Source organism: Gossypium arboreum, chromosome 13, assembly GCF_025698485.1.
Source record: "Gossypium arboreum isolate Shixiya-1 chromosome 13, ASM2569848v2, whole genome shotgun sequence".
Classification (NCBI taxonomy): domain Eukaryota; kingdom Viridiplantae; phylum Streptophyta; class Magnoliopsida; order Malvales; family Malvaceae; genus Gossypium; species Gossypium arboreum.
The window spans coordinates 108791248-108808207 of record NC_069082.1 but is presented as its reverse complement, the minus strand read 5'-3'; the positions used below and the strand labels follow the sequence as shown (position 1 = coordinate 108808207).

Genomic DNA, 16960 nt, shown 5'->3' with positions numbered 1-16960 from the left:
ACGCTAATTTTTAATTTTATCAATTAAGACCTATATGTGAATTTCATTGTTGAACTAGTAATTTTATAAATTAGGGATGAACAATTTGACGTTAAATCAATTCCATCGTTAACCTTCTTATTTTTTCATGGTAGCATGATATTGATATTAAAATTTATAATGTTTGAATGAGTTAATGTTATAAATCAACTCGATATTAATTTAATTAAAGAAATTATTAAAATAATCTTATATGTTTCAAATAAATTATATATTACAAATGTATTTTATCTTTTCTTAGTTTATCATTTTAACTAAAGTTTTATTTTGATATTTTTATACATTACAATGTTATTATACAAATTATTTACGCCCACATTGTTTGTATATATTGTACGCGTTGTTATTATTAATTTCAAATATTATAATTCATTATTTATTTATATTAAATTTAGATATATACATGTGTTCTAAATATATAAATTTTATGCGTTTAATTTTATTTTATTTTATAGTGTCATATGAGGCTTTATGTAGAATAAATTTATAAATAAACATGAAATATTTTGTAATGCATATTTTAAAATTTAACAGTTAACGTAGACTAATATGATATACATTAATACCCAAACAAAATACAAATAATTTAAAAAGTAATGATTAGGAATACTTATATAACAAGTTTGATATACCAAAATAAGCACTTTCCAAGGTAAGAAGTCATTAAACAGAGGCAATTAAGAGTTGGTCTTTCAATGGAGAGAAATTTGTTTCTTTGCTATAATTATTCTAAATTTATCAATAAAGGCGGGTGCAAAGAAAGAAATTAAATTTTAAAAATAATAATATATAAATACCGAATATAAACCATAAAATAGATAAATAATAATATTATTTTAAATTTGATTTATCATATAAATATTATAAAAAAAATATGTTTGGAAGGGTGGAGATAATAATTTAGTATTTAATAACTTCTTCTTTATGAGTGGCCACCTGGTAATTCCGGTTAGGGGAAGGGCAGGGGCCAATGAGAGAGGGTGGTGTGACCGGCAATGCTGACTTCCTCGTTAGAAACGCCTGTTCGACATGTGGAGTGCATTTGTTTCGCACTATAAATTCCCCCTAACATAGAATGGTCTAAATGCTCGGTCCCATTCAAAGAACACCAACACTACTCCTTTCTTCTTCTCCATTTCTTTTTCTGTTATTTTTTCTTAGAGGCAAACTCATGGAACGTGGTGATGGGTTCAATCGTTTTTACAAGCATGCAAAATCAAGTTCAGGTACATCACCCCAAAGCCTTCAAAATTTTTTTTATTAAGTAATAATCTACTGCATGCATGAATATATACTGTTTTTGCAAAGAAAAAGAAGAAGAAAATAGTTGGATTTAGCAGTATTATTATGATGTTAATTTCTTTGCATGCAACGCTGCAAACATTGTATTTCCACCATTGTTTGTGAGGTTAGTTTTAAGTTGAAAGGTAAATATATATTGAAATCACCTTTTTGACTCTTGATATGTAACGCTTGCTATATCTCGACTCACTTTTCTTTTTAACTAAAAATCTAAAATGTGGGATAACCAAATAAATCATTTTCAATTTTAATTAGAATTTCAAGAATAGCTTGCATGCAACCTTTTCAACGCTCTCCTCAACAAATATTTATTCCCATTATATCATATCATTTCGTATTATTATATAAATTTTACTATGTTAATAACTTGTTTCTTTGCGTCTTATTTTAATTTCTTTCACATAGTTTGAATTCATACTAATTCATGCAAGCTTGACAGGGTCTTTATTTTTCATTTTATTCTGTCTTTATTGTAATAAAAATGAAAATATTCTCTCTCTCTTTTTTTTTATAATTTTAAATAATTAATTGGGAAAGAGGAAATCTTAAAATCTGGAGAAAGGGGGAAAAGGCATTGACTTTGGGCTGAGACTCCCAACAAAGAATCTAAACAGTGATAGGTGGGGCCCGTATTTTAAGAAACTAATTTGGGCCCATCCCAAATGGTGGGGCCCAATTAATAGTCCGTGCCTGGAATGAGGCACTTAACCTCACTTTCTGTTTGGCACGTGTGACGTACACCCCACTAAGGTGGCAGTTTTTCTGATTTTCGCTCTTCTTTCGTTCCATTCCATTCATAATGAAAATTGAAGATATAATTTTTAAGTTGGAGTTTAATTAGATTCTATTTTGATTTAATTCTTCTATCCTGATTTATTATGGTTTTGGTTTAAATATATTTTATTTTTAGTCCACATAATTCAATTTTAGACTTTTACTTATAATTTTGGGATTCTATTGTTTTAATTATCTTTGTAACTTGTTGAAAAAAAAAGGATGTGGGTTAACATTTAACAAATATTTTTTAAAAAATTAAAATTTCTTTTCTAATTAATAAAAACTAATTATTTTTAAATATTTATTATTATTAAGTATTGCATTTATTATTATTTAGTGAACAATGCTTCACTCTTTCCAAACTTCAGACTTTTACTTTTTTTTTTTTTTTAAATTTTGTCATTTATTGTTGCTTTGACTTTATGGCAATTTAATGAGGTAAAACATGTATGTAAAAATATATTTATAAATAATTAATGTAAATTTTAATTAAATTTTGATTGAAATATAAAATTGTTTAAGTTATTTTGGATTTAAATTATATTTTATAGATTTTATATGAAAATATAAGACGATAAGAAGACACTATCATAGTATTTTTTTTACTTTAAATAAAAAATTAATTTTTCAGTAATTAAATTGGTGTGTGATTAATTAAGTGATTTAATTATAAGATATATTAGGGTGGAGGTTGTTTTCAAATTATTATTAGAATTAATATCTTTGTTGCGAGCTATTTTAAATTAATGTCGTTGATGTTTTGCGTGCTCTTAATTAATTAATACCCAGGGCTGAGCATCATGCATGGCGATTCTTCAAACTCCAACACCAACACCAACACCATCATCAATAACAACGCCGCTAACAATGGCAACGCCGCCAACTCAAACACCATGCCTCCGCCGTGTATGGTACGTGAGCAAGATCAATACATGCCGATAGCCAACGTGATCCGCATCATGCGTCGCATCCTTCCGACGCATGCCAAAATCTCCGACGACGCAAAGGAAACCATCCAGGAATGCGTCTCGGAGTACATAAGCTTCATCACTGGGGAAGCCAACGAACGGTGCCAACGCGAGCAACGCAAGACCATCACTGCGGAGGACGTGCTTTGGGCCATGGGAAAGCTGGGTTTCGACGACTACGTTGAGCCCCTCACCGTATTCTTGAACAGGTACCGGGAAAATGAGAACGAAAGGACTTCGCTGCGTAGCGAGCCGATGTTGAAGCGTGGGATAGACTATGGACCGTCTATGATGATGGCACCATATGGAGCTGGATTCCATGTGGGACATCAGCAGGGGATTTTCGATGGGGCGACGGCCATGGGAGGGTACATGAGGGATGGTTCGAGCGGTGGTGGTGGTGGACCATCGTCACAAGCTTCTTTGGCTAATCACTTTGATCCATTTGGTCAGTTCAAATGACGAATAAAAGAGCAACCAAAATATGAATAAACATATAAACTTGACAAAAGCATTGGTGTGGCATTTGGGGTGATATTTTCTTGTTGCTTTAATTTAATGTACTCAAACTTGGGTACATTCATTGGTATGGTTTAACAGAAACTTTGGTTGAGCTATTGCTTTTTCTTTAACTGTCTTTTTTATCCTCATCGTATTCACTTTCAGTGTGATGCAGATTTTTTCTCCCTTAAAAGTAAAGACCAACGGTAAAAAGCAGCGTTTTGATAAGTGCTTATTTTCTTCCTTTATTAAAAAAATTATTGTTTTACCCATTAATATTATTAGTCTTAAGATGCACTCCCAAATAAAAATGATATTAAAATTTATTCAAGTATTTATTTTTATAAAATAATAATTATTAATAATATAATAAAAATGTAAATAAAATTGTTAATAAGGTTATGGTTTTCAATTTTAAATTGAAAATGAACTTTTAAGTAATTTTTACTTTTAAATTTTTTTTAAATTTTAAGAAGTAAAACCAAATTGATTGAATGTGTAAAGTTGGGGTTAAATATGTTGATTTTTTAGAATTATAATTAAATTGACATAATCTATAAACATTAGAGAGATAAATTTGTTATTATGAAAATAAAAATGCCACATTAATGATTTAAGTGACTAAAATATTAAATTTTAATAATGATAATGACAAATAAAAAATTTTAAACTGAAGTGACTAAAACAGAAATGTGCTAAAAGTAGGGTATCTGTTTTCATGGGTTACCCTTTTTAATTAATCTACGTTTAATTTAAAGAGATTGGTGGTTGTATTTTAAGGTTAGTTTTAATGTCATACTTCTACTTTCAAGATGTCTAATTTAGTATCTAAGATTTATTTTTGTTTTTCAATATGGTCTCTAACCTTAAAAGTGTTAATTTTTTTGATGATGTGTCATGTTGGCTAATAGTATGATGACACATTGCACTTTGGCAAAAGAGTTTAGTGACTAAAAAAGCCCTTTTAAAATAATTTAAAAAAAATTAAGTCCATGACTAAAAAGTGCAATTAATTGAGTTCTTAATCGAAAATTAACAATCAATTGTGTCCTTATAATATAGTTTTTCATCAAAACCCCTGATAAATCGATAAGTGTTGATGTGGTGACTAATAATGAAAAATAATGATGTGGCGGTTGACCTGTTATTAAATATGAAAGAATGTTGACGTGAGAAATTAATTGTTTTAATTATTTTAAATGGGTTTAATTGATTTTTAATTATTTTAGCTTAAAATTATTAAAATATTATAAAATTATAGAAAACTATAAAAATTATTAAAAATATTAAAAATTATTATTATGTTATGAAAAAATGAAAAAATTATAAAATATTAGAGGTTATAGATTTTTTAATATAAAAATATTGAATAAGTTATAGAAAATTATATAAAAATTAAAATGGAAAAAATAAAAATTTATTTTAAAAGTTATAAAATTATAAATATTTAAGAAAATAATAGATATCTTTTTTTTTTATTATTTTGAAGGTTTGAAATTGGTTTTAACGAGGAGCTTGAAGTGTGATGATGATCTGACTTGTATAAGGTGTGAAGTAAGATGCCTTGAGAGATAATGAATTTAGTGGCTTAACGCAAATGATGAATAATAATTTTGGTTGATGAGATGTGATGTTAAAAAGTTGATAAGGATGTATTGATTCATAATTTGTGACAACATGTAAAGGAAAACAAAAATGAGTAGTGATTTTTATTAAAAGATTTTTAAAAATTAAAATTATAAAAAATAAAAAATAGGAAGTTATAAAAAAATTCATAAGTTATTAGAAATTGCTACTCCTTTTATAAGTTTTATATTTTAATAATTTTATCATTTAAAAAATCAATTAAATTCTCATCAATATTTTTCATGTCCAGATGACAGGTCAACACCACAATATGAGTTAACAACTCGTTGCAATTCTATTTAATTACAACTTTATTTCATTTCAGGAAACTAAAGTTACCTTAATGCTTCAATACTAGTATAGACAAAGACAAAGATAAAAGAAAGATTCCCCTTGAACAAAATTAAAAACAGGAGAGGAGAATAAATTATTATGGCGACAGTAACGACGTCGTATTCTTAACGTGAAATTGACTTGAGTCGACGTCGTTTCTTTCAGTTTGAATTACCTACTTTGCCGCTGAACATTCAAGAATTTATCAAATTCACCCTCATGAATTTCAAATTCTAGTAAAGCCCGGTATCTCTCTCTCAAAGTCAAATCAATAAAAATTCCATTTTCTTTTGGCCTTAAAACGTTTAAATGGAAAATCTAGGCTATTGAGGAAGAAGAAGAGGAAGAAGAAGAAGAAGAAGAAGAAGAAGAGCAATGTCGACCATAGAGAATGTGTTGATTCAGATCTTCGAGAGGAAGAATCGAATAATCGATAACGTAAAGCAGCAAATCCTTCTGTTCGATCACCAACTGGCTTCCAAGTGTCTCATCGATGGCTTCGTTCCTCCGCCTTGGCTCCTCTCCTCTTCTTCCTTCGGTAATCTTCTCTTTTAGCTTTACATTTCTCACTTTTTCCCTATCATTTTGATGCTTTGTGAAGTTCATTTTGAATTCATTTCAACTATATCTAAGAGATAATATGGTTTTGGTTTCTTTGTTAATGCTTCTATTTTATCCCACTTCACTGAAATCCATGAATTTCTTGTATTTTGTTTTTTTTCCCCTTCTGTTTCTTATTCTTGTACATAACCTGGCGTCTTGCATTCTTCTTATTTATTGCTTTTCTGATTTTTTTAAACTTTTTTTTATAGTATTCGATTAAGCACTAAATTAGCAATGGTGTCTTGAATTTACCTTTTAATTAATTCAATAATTTTGATTTAGTGATTTATTGTACACAATCGATTTGGAGTGCTCTTTAGCAAGTGCGTCTTGAATTCTTCTTAGTTATTCCTTTTCTATTTTTGCTTTTCAAATTGTAATATTCGATTAAGCATTGATTTAGCAGTACTGTCTTTATTTTACCTTTGTAATTAGTTCAATACTTTTGGTTTAATGCTTAGTTCTTTTAACACTAAAAATGTTGACGGAATGTTTCATTGACTTCAAGATCTTAATTTTCAAAATTTGCTTCTTCAAAGCTACAAAAGTCCTTTCCATTTTAAATTGTCTGTTTTCATTTCCTTTCTTGCGAAGTCTTCTTTTCATTTGAATTCTTGATTGCATTATGATGTTTGAACTTAATAGCAATCGGTTTAGAATAATTTTCTTAGTATTCTGTTAACAGTTCTTTTTAGTGGATTTATAAATGAAAAAAAAGTGTCCTCTTTTTAATTGCAGAGTTGAATACGGATGATCTTATCTCAGGACTCCTACTTCCACATTCACAACAATCCATTCCTTACTGTTCTCTGTATCAACAGCCAGTTGTTACAACCGATAACGTACAATTACCCCATGTTTTATGCTCTGGAGTTGGAGTTGATGCTTCGAATGAAGGCTTAGATAAGTTCCTTTCTGGTAAAACTGATCAGCTGGATCCTAGTGTTACATCTCCTCAAGATTGTAGAGATGGGATGGTCTCAGATATTTGTCCTGACCCTTGTTTATCACTAACAAGAATCCAGAGATCTAAGTCTAGACAACGGGCTTTAGAGCATCGAAACAGTGCAAAAGTGTGCAAAAACGTTGAGAGCTTTGACAAGAATGATGATGCTTGCAATAGTCAAAACAAAGTGTCCAAGATTGCATCTTTAATGTCTGGTCCTGTGGATAAGTTGGAATTGATCAGATCTGGTGATAATGTTGTGAGTTATGAGGTGGAAAAGGAAGAAAGAGGGCAATGTCGGAGCAAGGAAAGAAGTGAATATTTTTACTCCGGCAGAGTCACAAGATCAAGTTCTGTCCAACCTTCCAAGTCCATGGGTGGGCCTTCAGGTGCAGGTAACACTTCTTGTGTTGCTGAGCAGTATGAGGTGGCACCTATGGAATCCATCTGCAAATCAGGACAACATCATGTTTCTCATGAGTTTTTGGAACCAAAAGTTGCTGAACCTGTTGATAACACTGAAAGTTGTCTAGTCAAAAATGAAGCAAGAGGTCCATGCTGGAGCCAGGAAAGGGGTGAAGATATTTGCTCCGGTGGTATCACAAGGTCAAGAAGTTCCGTTCACCCTCCAATGTCTGTGAATTGTCCTCCAAGTGCAGGTAAGAACTTTTGTGTTGCAAAGCAGGATGGTATTTTGTTTACAGAATCTATTAACAAATCAAGACAACAGCCTGATGCTGCTGATGAGTTATTGCAATTTGTCAAACCAGTTGAGAATGTTGTTACTTTTGTAGTGGCGAAGCAAGAAAGAGATCAATACCCGAGCAAGGAAAGGGGTGGAAGTATTTATTCTGGTAGGGTCACAAGATCTAGAAGTTCTGTCCGGTCTCCAAATTCTGTAGATGGGCTTTTGTGTGTAGGCAAACCTTCTGAAGGTGCAACATGTGACGAAAATATGCTTATAGAATGCATCAGCAGATCAAAGGCACAGCCTGATGTTGTTGATAAGTCGTTGGCATTGGTAAGGCCTACTGTTATTTCCAATGAAACATGTGGTTCTAGGAAAGCAAGAGACCACCGAAGCAAGGAAAGGGGCAACAATGTTTATCAAGGTAGATTAACAAGATCCAGAAGTTCTAGCCAATACCAAACAATGGAGAATGATGTTGTAGATCAATATAATGATGGTAGTACCGGGTCAAGACCTAATCATAGTGTAAAGTTGTTTAAACTCGATTCCTCTAATACTCTGGAGAATAAAGTTAGACAATCCAAATCAACATCTTCCAACCAGTTCCTATATGCAAAGTCATCAGAGAGGTCTGAAGGGGTTGAACTTAGTTCTGGTACTCAAGTAGATTCTTTGCCTTGTATTGATGGTAGTGGTCTTGCTGAATTGAATCAATGTGATGCATTTGTTGCTGAAACTGATGCAAATTCTGGTGAGTTAGTTGAGGCTTCAGCTAGTTCTGCCTCTAACTTGGATGGTGGTAACAATCCTTCTCTTATAAAGTCATTGAATAGGTATGAAGGAGTTGAGTTGGAAGTCATAGGAAAAAGTCAGCAGTCTTCATCTGCTATTAAGGTGTTGCCCAAGCAACTTGATTTTATTGATTTGGGAGACTGCACTGTGAAGGAAGCTTCTAGTCTTTTATTGAAGAGTGAAAACATGATCAACTCGTTGGATAAAAGTTCTCTTACACCATTTCCTTGTGCAGATAATCTGGATGAAGTAACTTCTGTTCACTACCAAGAAACATACAACTCATCCCATGAACGGCAGTTGCCAGAGAAGCAAGAGGATTTTAGCAAAGAAGAGAAACCGTCTGAAACAGCTTTTAGCAAGACATCTGGTGGTAGAATTTCCAATTTAAATGTTTTGTCCTCAGTAAAAGGCACACCTGAGGTTTGTAGTGATGTTGTAACAAGTACTGTACCTGAAAGCATTGAAATCTCTGAACAGAAAACTTTCATGGAAGATCTTCCAACTACCTCTAAAGTTTGTTATGAAGCTTTGCATAAAAACTTACTACAGGATGGGGCAGGATCTAACATAGATGTTGAGTCAGGGATGGATTATCTCTTTGAGAAGGATAATGGGAAGGTTGAAGAAGCAAAATCTGTAATCATGGTCCGAGAAACTAGTCATCTTAATTTTAATACTGATTTATGCGGTGGTCCTCCTATTTGTAGCCCTCCCCTGCTAAGGGTAGGAGATGCAAGTACCATTGATGCATTTGGACATCCTTGTGCTGCATTGTTTGAAGAAACAACAGGTCAGTCTCTGAAAGAGAAAATGGAGTCCAGTCCTCAAAATCAAGATGAAGTCGCAATGGGAAGATGTATTGCTGGTGACACAGGTTCAGTTCTAGATCAAAAACATGCAAAATCAAGTGACAAGGTTGCAGTTCAGTCCATACGACTAGGTAAGCATTCTAGATCCCACGTGGAGGGATCATGGTCTCATAAACGGAGGAAGGTTGATGGTCAACAAAGTAATTCCCTGTCTTTGTCATTAAACTTGAAGGTAAAGTACTTGAGGTGATTTACTGGGTTTATTTTCTATGATATAATCCTAAGCTATCTAAATCTCAGAACTTCTTTTATGTCCCAGGAGGAAGATGCTATGCAGTTAAACGCTAAGCTCCTAGTTGATGAAGAACAAATTGGGGTATGCTACACAATGTGTGGATCCAAATCTTCCTCTAGTTTAATTCATTTCCATATTAATATCTAGGACTTCCCGTGTGATAGTGATGTCTTATACCTCTTTTCATACCATAAAAAATGCTTACACTTTCACTAAATTTTATCTAGAAAACAATTGATTAAGCTAAACTTAATTGTTTATTTCAATGTAATACTGCATCTTAAGTGGCTATTCCGAGTGTAAAAAACTTTAGGAGGCAAAGGATTTCACTTGCAATTCCAAGCCATCAGGACAGCAGTTAAGCTTTGACTTGCAATTATATATAATCCCAATAGATGGCTGCCATTGATTTCTCTAGCTTTCTTCTCAATCTCTCTTCTAATTTATCTCAATTTCTCATGTCTTGCAAATTGCTTACATTATTTTGAATTCAGTTATTCAGAAGGTAGCATATTGCTCAGTTGTTCATAAGTAGCATAATATGTGGAACATGTATTTATAAATTGCACAGGTTACATTCCTACTGGAAATTGAACACTTTAGCTTAGTGAGTGTCTTATTGCTGTGTTGCCAGGGGAAATATAATCGAAATGAGAGGGGCAGAAGTGAAAACACCCCTTCCAATTTTATCCATAAACAATTTGATGTGGCTTCTGTCTCAAGTTCACCCCTAGCGAACCTTGAAAATTTTGATCAATCAGAGGATGCACCAGGAACAGTATATCCATCCAGCATCATGTTTGATTCAACAAGGAAATGCACTGCAGATGAGAACCAAATTATATTGAATGTTGGGGATAACTCTGACTTTGCAAATATTGAACATTTGGCTTGTGATGAAAGAAGCAAGAAAGAAAGCAAATGTCATCTAGGAGAAGATGGTGAGTTTTCAACTTTTCTCATTAGTTCTCCTTGTCGACCACCTAGAGGTTTTATCAGTGCTGATCAAAGCAGACCAGAACTTGAGGGGTTCATTATTCAGACAGAAGATAAGCAAATATGTAATGGTGGAGAAGGCATTGGCTTCGAAAAATTGCACCTTTCAAATCCTACAATAGAACGGGCTAGCCTTCTAGAGCAGCTTTGTAAATCTGCTTGCACCCATACCCCACTGCCCCAATTTCCAACCACATGTAGAATGCACCAAGCAACTGGTCTTTACCAATCTGTTCCTAAAGGACTTCTAGAATGCATGGATCTGAGGAGCACTCTTCCTAAAAGCGATGATAGAAAAAGTCACCTTAAAGTTAGCAGTAGTTGCTTTGGTGAGGAAGCAAACTGTGCAACTAGTCTTTGCCAATCTGTTCCTAATGGACTTCTAGAATGCATGGATCCGAGAAGCACTTTTCCTGAAAACAGTGATAGTAGTCACCTTAAAATTAGCAGTAGTTGCTTTGCTGAGGAAACAAACCATGCACTTCTTGGAGGATGCTTTTCTGATTGCTTGCCATTGTCTAGTTCTCAACTTATCGGAAATGTGAAGAATCCTTATCTTTCTCCAGTTGGCAAGTTTTGGGATAGAATCACATCAAACTCTGACAGTTCAGAGAAGCGAGGTAGCCTAAAGCTAGAGCTGCCCTGCATTAATGAAGAAAATGAGAACATGGAAGAGGTGGTTGACGCAATTCACTTTCAGGAAGGCACTGCATCGAAACGATTGACTTGCTCTGCCAAAAGGGTACCACTTGCTGGGATTATGGAATGCCCAAATGCTCCATCAGTTTCTGGAGCTGAAATATTTCATGTTAGAGATAGCCTGGACTCTGTGAACACAGCCTACAGCTTCATTGGGACTGAGAATGGTATCAAGCAAAAGGTTGAAAAACAGAATGCCACAAAGAGGAGAGATATAAATAAGTCGAAAGAGAACTGCAGTATAGGACCAGGGATGACTACTACCAAAAGGGCAAGTGAATCACTTCGTTATAAGTTCAGTAAACCAAAATTATCTCAGAAAACCAATCCAAGAAAAGGTGGGCCAAGTTTCTCAGAAAAGGAGTTGAAGCTAAATAATATAGTTTCAAATGTAACTACATTTATTCCACTTGTTCAGCAAAAACAAGCAGCTTCCATTGCTACTGGTAACCATTCACTCATTTCTTCTGGAGCCATTCTTTTTTTGTCATTATTCCCCAGCATTCTTGAAAATGTATGTTACTATCTTACCTATGGATTATGCTGATGCTTTAAGTTATATGTAATTCCTTATAGGGAAGAGGGATGTTAAAGTGAAGGCTCTGGAGGCCGCTGAAGCTGCAAAGAAACTTGCTGAAAAGAAAGAAAATGATCGCAAGATGAAAAAGGAGGCACTGAAACTTGAACGAGTGAGGTTGGAGCAAGAAAACTTGAGGCAGTTGGAGCTTGAGAAGAAAAAGAAAGAAGAACGAAAGAAAAAAGAGGCTGATATGGCTGCTAAGAAACGACAGAGGGAAGAAGAAGAAAGATTGGAGAAAGAGAGAAAAAGAAAGCGTATTGAAGAAGCACGGAGGCAGCGATGTGCTCCTGAAGACAATTTATGTTCAAAGAAAGATGGCAAAGAAAAGAAGTGCCAAGCCCCGGTAAACTTCCTTATGCTGTATAGAAGGGTTTTTTAAGGACTTTCTTTCTGCAAAATGGCATTAATTGCGAACTTCTGCTGTAGGATGAGAGAGCACAAACAATAAAGGTTCCTAATGGTGAAGCATTGAAGCTTGAGAAAATGCAAAGAGTAGGCACAAATGAAGGAAAAATGTCAGCCACGGAAATTAGCACAGCTGTTTCTTCAACTACTGATGCTGTAAAAACAAGCACGGCCAGTGAAGATTTTCATGCAAAGGTAAAATTCATTTAGCAGATTCAGATATTTAATTTTGGAAATTCGTCTACCCTTAAGCAATTATACTTATTTGGCTTAAATAAAATGAATTTTAAGGGCCCCTCTTAGTACTACTGCTATATTAAACTGAAAACAATGTCACTTTTTTGTTAACCATCTTTAAAGGCTGTTTGATGGGGCAATGTTAAGGCTTATGAACAGATCACGTGCTTAAGTGTTCTCTCCGTTTACATTGACAGGGTATAACATGTAAAAAGAAAGCAACAACTGCAATGAGATTTTCGTATGTCAGTGCAATTTAAGGAGAATTGTTATGATAAGTTTGAGTTCAGCTTTTGCTGCAACAAACTGATGGAATGGAAATTCAAGATTTGTAATAGGACCTTAAAATGGATTGTTTTGTATCACTTAGACATCTTTTTTTCTGCCTTTGTGAAATCCATAAAGATCAAAGACTAAAAGAGGATTACTGTTCTTTATATAAGGCTTATGTATTTTGCTATATTTTACCAGTTTAAGTGAAACCATTTCTTGGTTGTTTCTTCTACGAATGGTTGTCAAATTTTTAGTTGAGCCTCATGTGTACATTGAATCTTTGTCAGGCAATGAGCACCTTGGATAGAGCAAAAGCGAGTGAGAATAATGATGCAGATATAACCATTGAACAATCTTATGATATTTCTCCTTACAAAGGTTCTGATGATGAAGAAGAAGATGACGATGAAAATGAACCTAACAGAAAATTTGTTCCTCCATGGGTAAGGTATGTGACTTAGTTTCATCATTCTAGAAACAAGTATTGAAGTCCATCTTAAGATGTTTTCAGCTCTTTGTTCCAGAAAACTAGTGTTTGACTCTTGTGGAATTTTGCAGTAAAAATCACGTGGCCTGGGCTATCATTTCCCAGCAAAAATTAGATCCAGAAGCAATATTTCCCCCAGAAAGCTTTTGCAGCATTTCTCAAGGTGCTTATTCATACCAACTGTAAATCGTTGTCCTATGTTGTTTCCTGTCGGACTAACAGTTATTATTATCCTACATAGTTCTCTTGCCAAGAAAACTCCAGCAGCATCGTGCAAGTTAAATTGGATGGTAAAGTTTTGAAAACCATAGCATCTTCTGCCAACTAAGTGACAGCTCTTGCAGATTGTAAAGGTATACTATCTCTTCATTTTTTCACTGGCATTGGTTATTTTGTAGGCCTAAATTTCATTCATAAAAACCAATCCTCCCTGGATATTTTTCATTCATCAATTGGTGACCGCAGTTTTGTTCGTGGGCCTTAATATCCATAAGGCTAAGAATTTAAAGCTTGAAATATGTTTTTTTTCCCTGAAATTCTCCCACCTAATGAATTCTTAGTTTTTATTTATGTGGCAGAGTGAATAGCGAGACACCTCGGAAGAGTAAGAAGCAGGTGATTACTGATTAGAGCTGAAAGTTTCCAATTTCAATGTTAATGGATGCTGTCTAATCTCTCTTACTGTTTATTGTTTAATGATATAATATTAATATCAAGTCGATAACACAGCCATTGAAGCTGCAGACAAAGTAGATCAAAATTACATTTTGTACTAGTTCTCACTCCCTCATCCTCAGGTAACACGCTTATAAATTTAAGGGATAATTTCTATTAATTTTTTAAATATGATATTGTAATTATCCAAGCATATTTAAAAGTTATATGTAGGATCCACTACTAAAGTGTGGGCTTCACGTCATATTTTGATAAACTCTACATGACTTTAAATCAGGATCGGTTAATTGTATTACAATTATTCTAAAGAGGGCTGTATGTGATATTCTGATGAATCATTAGATAACTTTAAATTATGATTGATTAATATAATTATTTTAGGTAATAACTGATATACACTTATATCGTAGGGGACTTTGCGAACAGATTTCCTCCATCCCGTTTGATGTTTTTCTTTAGTTAGTGAGTTACAATAATAGAATAAAGTTTCGAACAATAAACATAATTAATACGACTCGAATCCAAATCATATTTGAAATGATAAATATTCCTTTCCATGAGTCCATTATATAAGATTCACCTTCAATGACTTTTTATCATGTGTTCATATAAACGAACATTTATATTCAATTGTTTATAAATAAAAGATAACTTTACATACTAATGTCGGAACATTCAAAAAGAAACCATTTGTCTTTACTATTAGATGATTTTGATATTCTTGTTAAATATTTTTTCAAATATGATATTTTCCGATCATTATTATGTACCTGCTTTTCTAATATTTATTTTTTGGGTCCCATGTTTTGTAATATTTATTAAGAATTTCCTTGTTAATATAAACTAACAATTTGTCAAAAGTTTTGCAGACAAAAAAAAGGGGAGGTGTTGAAATAACGTAAAACTTGATTAAGTTGTAAGGAGCTGAACAGTGTCACGTTGGACCAATTCAACTCATATTAAATTGGGTCTAGAAGAAGTGGGCATTGTTGGTGGAGAATTTTTCTAATTGTGTAACGGCTATATGACGTGGGCAGCTTTGAATTTGGATTTGGCCATTCAGGGCTAGTGGGGTGAAGGTTTGGATTTGATTGAAACTCATTGACATGAAATGGGTGGCTTGCTTTTGTCAATATTATTGATTTGATTTCTCCGAATTCACATTGTTTTCTTCAGAGTTAGATCCCAAATCCCTAATTTGATATTTTCTTTAATGGACAATTAAATCTTTAGTTAAATTAGGTATTACCTTAGCCTCTTTCTTTCCTTCTTTTCTTATCTGTTGGCTATTTCATTTTACTTCAAGTGTGAGAAAAAGATCACTCAAAAACAAAGTATCATTTAGTCTCTATATATTTATTTTCTGAAAAAGTAAATATAGGCTTGCGGTTAAGTCCTTGGAATGGCTTTCAAAATCGGTAGTGGTTACTTTCCTCAACTACATTTGAGAAAGCAACAACAAAAATACCAAAATGTTAAAGCTTTGTAAAAATGAATAAAAACAAAACTTATACATCAGTTTCAAGTTTCAAGGTACCTTTGAATCATTTGCCACTAACTGAATACTACAGTTCCAAAATCAATATAACTAATTGAATCTCAAAACAAAAAAAACAACACCCTCTCGAAACGTGAAAAACTAAAGTTACTTGTTTTTATATCCCCTTCATTTTAAGACTTCTAATACACATTTTGTTGCATTATTCTGATTTGTCTCCTTATTTATTTTTCTTGAGCCGAAAATTGAAATTTTAAGTAGAAAGATTTAATTTTGAGCCAAGGAAAGAAACACGTGTAAGGCAAATGTCAACCTCGCATGCATGGCAGCTCCTCACCACGTCTCAAGCTAAATGGTTCCATGCATACTCATAGTGTGCCACCTGGGGAAACTATGTTTCGCCTAAAGACTTCTATGAGATTCTGTAACTAGAGACATCATTTAAAAATTTCTAACTTAACTACTCATCCATTTTTAAAAACAATTACAAACTTATTAAAAATATATATATATAAACTACTCTCATAATAACATTTATATTTAATTTTTTAATCATGATATTAATTTCTATACTAAAAACTTTCCTCCATTCTTATAAATGTTTACATATTTATATATTCATCTTTAAAATTCATTTAAGCATCAAATTCCACATTGGAAATCCCATCAATTTTTTTATATTAGGGTCGGTCAGCCTATCCATCATGATTGGGTCAAATCTGAAGTTGGCTTTAAAAAGAATAAGGGAATCATTCACGTGATTTGTCTTAGCATAGTTTTACAGACAAGTCCTATTTCTTGTGTATGTTTTGTATTTAATCATAAAAATATTTTATATTTATATAGATTGAGTAGTGATGCTGCTGTAATTTAAGAGTAGTGTTCAATTTAAAACTTTGTAATAATAAAAAATTAACATTTGTATGTTATATAATATTTAAAGGTTTTTCATGAAATATCTAATATTAATAATTAAAAACGGTCACTTTTGAAACCCCATAAGAAAAGTACACACACACATCCAACTCTCATTGTCATTTCTGTCCAGTTTATTTATGTGATGTGATGTTGGTACTTTTTATTATTATTATCAAATTTAAATATAATTGATAATATGAATTCAAATGAGGAATTAATTGAATTTTAATTTATGCATGTATGAGTTTTCCTTTTAGATTTAAATTTTAATATGTGGGATATGTTCCGATTATTATTCCTGTCGGTTTATATTTATAATGGTTTGATTGATTCTTCTGATTGGATGGATGTATTGCATGTAGTAGTAGTAGGTTTAAACAAAAGCGTAGGGACTAAGTTTCGAAATTTAAAAGAGTAAAAGGTGTGAGAGAAGAAATAGACCTTTCTGTCCCTCATTGCCCTTAATCATCTAAAACCCATGGCCAAATCCAATCAACATCGATCTTT

At 32.8% G+C, this 16960-nt stretch overlaps 2 protein-coding genes across 13 annotated transcripts; both read left to right on the top strand.

Moving 5' to 3' along the window:
• Positions 1 to 1129: 1129 nt before the first annotated feature.
• LOC108463207 (nuclear transcription factor Y subunit B-9-like) lies at positions 1130 to 3718 on the top strand. Its single transcript, XM_017763147.2, has 2 exons — positions 1130 to 1265; positions 2908 to 3718. Exons 1-2 carry the CDS (start codon positions 1211 to 1213, stop codon positions 3546 to 3548), a joined length of 696 nt encoding a protein of 231 aa, XP_017618636.1. The 5' UTR covers positions 1130 to 1210; the 3' UTR covers positions 3549 to 3718.
• A 2030-nt stretch (positions 3719 to 5748) lies between these two features.
• On the top strand, positions 5749 to 15282 carry LOC108461440 (uncharacterized). Of its 12 annotated transcripts, XM_053023729.1 has the most exons (13): positions 5749 to 6084; positions 6888 to 7754; positions 7890 to 9622; positions 9710 to 9766; positions 10320 to 11826; positions 11957 to 12303; positions 12387 to 12560; positions 13163 to 13323; positions 13434 to 13525; positions 13604 to 13715; positions 13941 to 13977; positions 14080 to 14159; positions 14899 to 15282. In XM_053023729.1, exons 1-10 carry the CDS (start codon positions 5922 to 5924, stop codon positions 13642 to 13644), a joined length of 5142 nt encoding a protein of 1713 aa, XP_052879689.1. In that variant the 5' UTR covers positions 5749 to 5921; the 3' UTR covers positions 13645 to 13715; positions 13941 to 13977; positions 14080 to 14159; positions 14899 to 15282. The 12 variants fall into 12 exon arrangements, with proteins under 12 accessions (XP_052879689.1, XP_052879685.1, XP_052879686.1 ...); XM_053023725.1 differs by having other exon boundaries at positions 6888 to 9622; positions 14092 to 14159; positions 14907 to 15282; XM_053023726.1 differs by having other exon boundaries at positions 6888 to 9622; positions 14092 to 14159.
• The last annotated feature ends 1678 nt before the right edge of the window (positions 15283 to 16960 follow it).

What these genes read in the sequence shown, in the direction of transcription:
- LOC108463207 (XM_017763147.2), top strand. Translation starts at nt 1,211, where the DNA reads ATGGAACGTGGTGATGGGTTCAATCGTTTTTACAAGCATGCAAAATCA. An exon ending in GCATGCAAAATCAAGTTCAG is followed by an intron (nt 1,266 to 2,907) that starts GTACATCACCCC and finishes ATTAATACCCAG; the next exon opens with GGCTGAGCATCATGCATGGC.
- LOC108461440 (XM_053023725.1), top strand. Translation starts at nt 5,922, where the DNA reads ATGTCGACCATAGAGAATGTGTTGATTCAGATCTTCGAGAGGAAGAAT. An exon ending in AAAAGAAGTGCCAAGCCCCG is followed by an intron (nt 12,304 to 12,386) that starts GTAAACTTCCTT and finishes CTTCTGCTGTAG; the next exon opens with GATGAGAGAGCACAAACAAT. An exon ending in TTTGTTCCTCCATGGGTAAG is followed by an intron (nt 13,324 to 13,433) that starts GTATGTGACTTA and finishes GGAATTTTGCAG; the next exon opens with TAAAAATCACGTGGCCTGGG.